A 6,880-nucleotide genomic window follows, 5' to 3' on the forward strand; every position below is an offset into this window, starting at 1 on the left:
TTAAATTTATTAAATAAAAGGTAAATAAACTTTGGAAGTTCAAGGAAAACCTGAATCAAATGTTCATGTAATTAAATAAAATGACAAATGTGGATTTAAGGAAAATAAAAAGTTGGAAGATCTATCTAAAACTGTTCAAAGCATGAGTGACAAATTTACCAAAGATAAAGAATCCATGAAAAGGTACCAGACTGAAATATAAGAATTTTAAAATAATATAGAAGTCATACATTGAAAAAAATCACCAGTGTGAACATAGGTTTTTCTTAAATTAAAAACAGCATGATAAGGGGCTGGGGAGATGGCTCAATAGAATAAGTGCTTCCCTGACAAGCGCAAGGGACTGAGTTCAATACCCAGTTCTGCCAAAAAAGTAAAAGAAAAAGAAAACAGCATAATAAGTTATGGTGAATTGCTCAAAGAAGCCTCATAAAGGACAAGGAATCAAGAAAAAAATCATTCGACAACTACTAGGTGACAGTATGTAGACCAACTTAAGAATAAGCCCATTTGGAGGAAAACTAGAATATAGATCACATGAACACATTTGTTTCCAGAAATGATAACTGAAAACTTCCCAACGTGGCAGCCATATAGCTCAGTGGATTAAAGTGCCTGCAACCAGGCACAAGGTCCAGGGGTTTGATCCCTGGGCCTGCCATGTTGTCCCCGGTCCTGGGACATGCTGAGACAGAGATTGAGACTTAGCACTGTGGTGCATCCCTGTAATCCCAGCTCTTGTAAGGCTGTAAACAGGCTGATCACTACAAGTCCAATCTAGTAGTGAGACCCTCAACACCATGTAGACACTTCCCTAAAATACCAAAAAAAAAAAAAAAAAAAAAAAAAGAAGAAGAAAGAAAGAAAGAAAGAAAGAAAGAAAGTTAAAAGAAAACTTCCCAAGCCTGAAAAAATATTTAAACATGCCAGTAAATGTAGTATACAGAAAAGCAACCAATTACAATGAAATAAGGAAGCTGCACATAGCACATTATAATTAAAATGCCAGAAGACCAATAATAAACAATCATAAAAGCTGTCAAACAAAAATTTACAAATCATATATAAAGGCAAAATAAATTAGAATGAAAACAGACTGTTCAACACAACATTTATTACCAAGAAGAGCTCAGAATGAAGTATTTCTTTTTATTAAAATTATATTTACTGGTATATTTTCAAAGTACATAACGATCTCATTCAACATGGGAATTTGTCCCTGTACATGATATATCGTGATTCCTCTTTTTTCCCTAATCACTTCCCTTTACTTCAAATCCAGCCTTGTTTTCATTTTTTGTTTTCCTTCCTTTCTTTCACCCTTTACCATTTCTAGTATGCCTTCTTATTCAAGCATTTGCTTACTATGTCATAACATCTACAATATTTTTGTCTTACAATGTCCTGTTGTGGGGAAAGCCAAAAGAGTTGAGGGTCTTTATATAGCAAATTTATCTTGTGTGGCTAGGCCTGCCCATGCTATGGCAGGTTGTCAGGTGTTTTCTTTTTGAAACTGCATAGAATGGCAATTTTGACTCCAAGCACAGGACTATTTCCTACAGGTAGCCCTGTGGAATGAGTCAACATTTTACAAAATCCTATGACTATATTTTATTTGCTTTGCAGATTGATTTTGGTACCAAGATGTATGCCTCTCTCTTTCTTTGTTTTATTAAAGTTAATTTTGTTATTTCATTTTGAAAAGTAAAAGTCAAAAAAGAAGAAAAATCAGAAACAAATACCTGCTACTTAGATGATTTTCTCTGAGTAACTCCACCATGGCTCCGCCTCTATTCAGCCATATTTAAGAACCTCAGATTAGGTATTTCAAATACGAAAGGCAAACAACCTTCAACGAAGGTTAACATATCCAGCAAAATTTTTCATCAAAATACATGAAAAACTAAGTATATTTTATGAAAAAGAATAATTTGATGGATATTTGTTTTTGTTTTGCTTTTTAATTTTTTATTAATTTTATTGAGAAACAAATAGCAATGAGACAGTTCCAAACAGGTTAGTAGGACAGTTACAATGAATAATACAGTGTATATTATTATCTTCATAGTAATTATTCATAGTACAAGATGTAGACATGATATCCTGTCCAAACCCTACTAGTACAAATCTTTCATCTCATTGATTTAAGAGAAAGTAGCTGTACATGTATCCTAACTATAGGCATTCAAGGTCAGTGAGGACTCAGGACATAAGAGAATCTGTACTGTAACATCCTGTAACTCAGTGGTGTCCCAAAACTTCTGATCAGGGAGGTTATGGGGCTACAGAGGAAAGTGATTGACGAACTATAATGCACCTAAGGAGAATCACCTAGAGAGAAAACATTCTCTCTGACTTTCACTGACAGCAAATTCGTCCAGCAATGGTCATGACTCATCCACATGGCTGACACTCACAAAGGATCTACAAACTGCTGTACAGGGCTTCAGGGTAAGTCCTGAGGGGATTTGACTGAACTTGTCAGATGCAAAAGTTTCAATTCTTGTTATATAGGTATTGCCTTATTTTGGTCTTAACCATCCAGTAAAAATGTATAAAAATGAGGTATAAAAAGTAAAGCCATATTGTTATGCTGAGCTGTAAAAGGCTCAAGTCAACAACTTTTTTATTTATGTATTTATTTATTTATTTATTTTTGCTGAACCAGGGATTGAACTCAGGCCTTTGTGCTTGCCAGGCAAGCATTTATTCTATTGAGTTATCTCCCTATTCAACAACTTTTGACATTGCCAGTCCTACAGATATCCCAATCCTGTTATGGACTACTGGACTATATTGGATTATTTTGCTGAATTCACACTCCTACAATATTTAAATGGTATTGTAGTATCCAGCTCTGACAAAACAAACCAAAAAAGATATAAATGGAAGACCATTTTGTATCTGCAATTTGAACAAGTTTGAAATACATAACCAGCACACTAGATATTACTCAAAAATATCCTAGACAGCTATGAGAAAATCAAAGAAGCAAAAAAATTTTGCTGCAATGAATGCACCAATAATAAAGAATGGATAACCAAAAGTAGGAAAACTGAAAGTGTCATCAACAGAGAAATTCTGCACTGTTAATAGTTAATCAACACTTGTCAGTACCAACTCTCAATGCCAATGGCCTCAACTCACCAATTCAACAACATATAATGCCGCAGTAAATAAAAAAATCCCCAGATCCAAGTAGTTGATTTTCAAAACTTATATAATCCAAAAGGGCTTTCATAGAATAAAAATCACAGAATTAAAAAGAAATAAATATTAAATACAGTGGGATCCTGGAAACAAGCAAGAAATAAGAATTTTCCTCCCAGCAGAAATATCAAGCTAAACTGATAAAAGGGGACAAAGAACATCACCAAGTAGTAGTTAAGGAAATAATTGAACAAAAAGAGATAGCAGTGATAAAGATACATGCACTGAGTAATAGAGAACTCATCTTCATCTATCATACTGTTTTTACTCAGCTATACCACTTTAAAAAACAGATCAACTGAACAAAAATCAATAACGGGATATTAGAGCTGAGCCACATCCTTGATCTTATGAATATGATTGATGTCAACAGAACATTCTACCCTCCTACAACATAAAACATATTCTCTTCAGAAAACTTCATACTTTCTCAAAAATAGGTCACATAGTTGTATTAGCTAGTGGTCTTTAATTAAATAATTATAAAGCAATACACATCTCCTATATGTTTACTAATATACCATTAGGCCTTAAAACTGGAAAGCAATAACAAAAGGCATCACACAAATTTATTTTTTTTTCCTTTTTCAGAGAATTTTATTTGAGTGGTTCTTACAAAGATTTGTTGCAATATGAAAGTCATTTGTTTGATAGAAATATCAAGCTGTCTTGTCAAACACACTGAAGTAACCCAAAAATATATTTCAGAGCTCACAGAGCTTAAAAAGAGCAAAGATTATATGCAACCAGACAAAACCTATTTCTGCATTTCCTATTTCTTCCTCAGATTGCTTAGTTAATCAGGTTGTTACTAAACATCTTCAGGAAATGCAGGGATCATTTTGTTTGGAATCTTAAGACACACCAGAACACATAATATTTACAAAGAAATGTTTTACAGATACATTAATTGAAAAGTTACCATCAAGAAATATAATTTTGAAATCTCCCTTTCTTCCCAAATGATCAGAATGGAAGATGAGATGCTAGCTGAACAGCCCTTTAGCCAACTTGAATTTCCATACATTAAATGTGTATTTTAGAAACCTGCTACACCATCAACCAAGTATCAACTTAGTGAAATGTAACTGCTGTGTAAAAAGTTAGGCTTCTGAAACATTAAAAACATCATTACATACCTGTCTGCCTTTTTACAGAAAGCACATTTGTTCCTCTAGAGCTATTCCTATAGAACCTTAATATAATTTTCTACATGAACATTTAAAAAGGCAGAACAAGAGAACAGCTTTGTATACATTGGGATTTGCTAGTTAGGGAGAATGAGCACACTGCATTCCTGTTAACATTTTTATTTTCTTCAAGTAACAGGAATTGTATACAAATGACAGTAGACCCTTGCCTCTTTATTTTTTTTATGTAAATAAAAGATAGGATGAATTCTCAAGAAAAAAAAGCTATGTACATAAAAGACTATATCCTGCTTCATCGTCTACTTGGAACCAGTAGTTGTGTTGCTGTCATAGAATCAGGAAATAGGTTGTGGTAAGTTGGAAGAGGTACATATGCTGCTGTTATCATTTTTCCAGCAAACCATCTGCCATGCAATGCATTGACAGCAGCAATAGCTGCAGCAATTGATGGGCACTTCACGTACACATTGCCCTGAGCAGAATTCTTGTCAACATAAATATGAATAACTCCTTCATGTTTATTACACTCTTCTATCACATCATCCTTTATCTCTGTATCCCATCCAACTTCTTCTTCTGTTTGAGGATTAAACATATTAGAGAGTTGGAAACACTGTGTTGCAAGGGGTTGCACAGAGGCAGCTGCAGCTAAAGCTGAAGCTTCAGTCTGTTGGGAAAGTCGTGTTTGCAAATCTATAACAAAAGAGAATTCTGCCACAGCACCAAATGCCAAAGAACCACTCATTTGTAACGCTTGCTGTGCAGCTGGTGGAATCTGCAAGCCAGTGCCTTCTGCAAGTCTAGCCATTAACTGAAGACGACCAGTTGTTCCCAAGTCTATTCCAGTCCTTTCCAGCTCATCACTGTCCAAAAATGAACTAGCACTAGAAGCATCTGTACGTTCAGTAACATGACCAACTTTCATTGGCCTTCCTGCTAGTTCAAATCCATTAAGCTGTTCCAAAGCCTTCTTGGCACATTCTGAGTCAGAAAATGTAATGAATCCATATCCCTTAGATCGACCTGTTTCACTATCCATCATGAGCTGGATACTTTTAATCCTTCCAAAAGGCTCAAATATCCCTCGAAGCATATCTTCAGTTATGTTAAAGTGTAATGAGCCCACATAGAGTCTCATAGGTCCAGCACTTCCCTTTTGTAAATTGTTTGCCATTGCTGCAGCTCTGTTTTTTTCTGCCTGTGATGCTTGCACAATGATTGGCACTCCTAAAACTCGTTGGCCAGTTAATCCTATTGCTAGAGGCACTGAACTAACATCAACAAACTCCACATAAGCAATTCCTTTGGAACGTCTTGAATTTCTGTCAGAAATCATCCTCACATCTCGAACCTTTCCTACTGTAGAGAAAAACTCTTCCAAATCTCTTGGTCGAATTCTTGCTGCAAGCTGCATGCAGAAAACTGTCCTTGCATCTCTCTCCTCTGGAGTTAGATTATCAATAGGTTCCCTCACAGGGCTCTTGTCTTTCCTGAATGGACTTTTGCTTCGAGAACGTCGTCTGCTTAATTTGATGCTATGAGGCAACCCAATCTTTCCTCGGATGGCACTGTTAAATTTTGGTCCGGAGTAGGGACTTCTGTAGCGGCCTCGGAATCTACGATCACGACTTCTTGAACGGCTCCGTCTCCTTTCTTTGCTTCTACTTCGCTTCCGTTCCCGGCTTTTGCTCTTTTTTCTTTCTCTATCTCTACTACGCTTTCTTTCCTTACTTTTGCTTCTCTTTCGTTCATGACTTCGACTTCTGCTCTTGCTTTTTTTCCTCTTTTTGCTACGTTCTTCATGGCCGTTAGCACTGCTCAACTTGTTCTCATCCTTATGATTGACAGTTCACACTGGAATCAAAGGTGAATTCATGGGAGTAGAGGTGAGATATCGTTAGGCAAGTCTTCTTGTAAGGAGCCTCAAGCATTGCTTCAATATCAATATCGTCTGCCATTTTCTCTAAACACCTGTGCGGGCTTTCGGACGCCTGTAGTGCTCGTATTCGGAAAGTCGGCTGCCGCTGTCGCTACTGTTAACACCTAGGCCCAGGCCGCGATACCGCCCAGCCCTATTAATAGGGCTCACAGGGCGGATACGCCTAAACAAATCTAAAAGAAACAATGGAGTTAGAGGAGCCCGCGCAGAAGAGCAGGATGGAAGCTTCAGCAGCTGAGGATCCACCCCTGCGACAGCGTCAGCAAGCTCCCTGAAAAATCCATCACACAAATTTAGAAAAATATGAAAACATAATGACATAGCCCTGATGATCCAATAGTGTATAAAAATTATGGAAGAAATTAATAAACTTCTAGAAACAAATGACAATGCCAATACAATACTTAAGAAACTATGGGACCCAATAAGAAACATACAAAGAAAGATTATTATAATTAGTGGTCACACAAGAAACCCAAAGTGAGTTCAAATAAATAAATGAATGAGGAACCTCAACATATTTGTGAAACAATCCAAACAAGATGAAAATTATGGAGGAAAATTTAAAAACATAAATTAA

General features: G+C 36.1%; 1 protein-coding gene across 1 annotated transcript; it reads right to left on the reverse strand.

Moving 5' to 3' along the window:
- Positions 1-3,789: 3,789 nt before the first annotated feature.
- LOC101567661 (RNA-binding protein 39) lies at positions 3,790-6,482 on the reverse strand. Its single transcript, XM_023723790.1, has one exon. It carries the CDS (start codon positions 5,773-5,775, stop codon positions 4,654-4,656), a length of 1,122 nt encoding a protein of 373 aa, XP_023579558.1. The 5' UTR covers positions 5,776-6,482; the 3' UTR covers positions 3,790-4,653.
- Positions 6,483-6,880: the final 398 nt, after the last annotated feature.

Source organism: Octodon degus, unplaced genomic scaffold, assembly GCF_000260255.1.
Source record: "Octodon degus isolate 3935 unplaced genomic scaffold, OctDeg1.0 scaffold00103, whole genome shotgun sequence".
In the NCBI taxonomy this organism is placed as follows: domain Eukaryota; kingdom Metazoa; phylum Chordata; class Mammalia; order Rodentia; family Octodontidae; genus Octodon; species Octodon degus.

Bases quoted from the DNA above. Each gene is read 5' to 3' on its own strand.
- LOC101567661 (XM_023723790.1), bottom strand. From the start codon at position 5,775: ATGCAGCTTGCAGCAAGAATTCGACCAAGAGATTTGGAAGAGTTTTTC.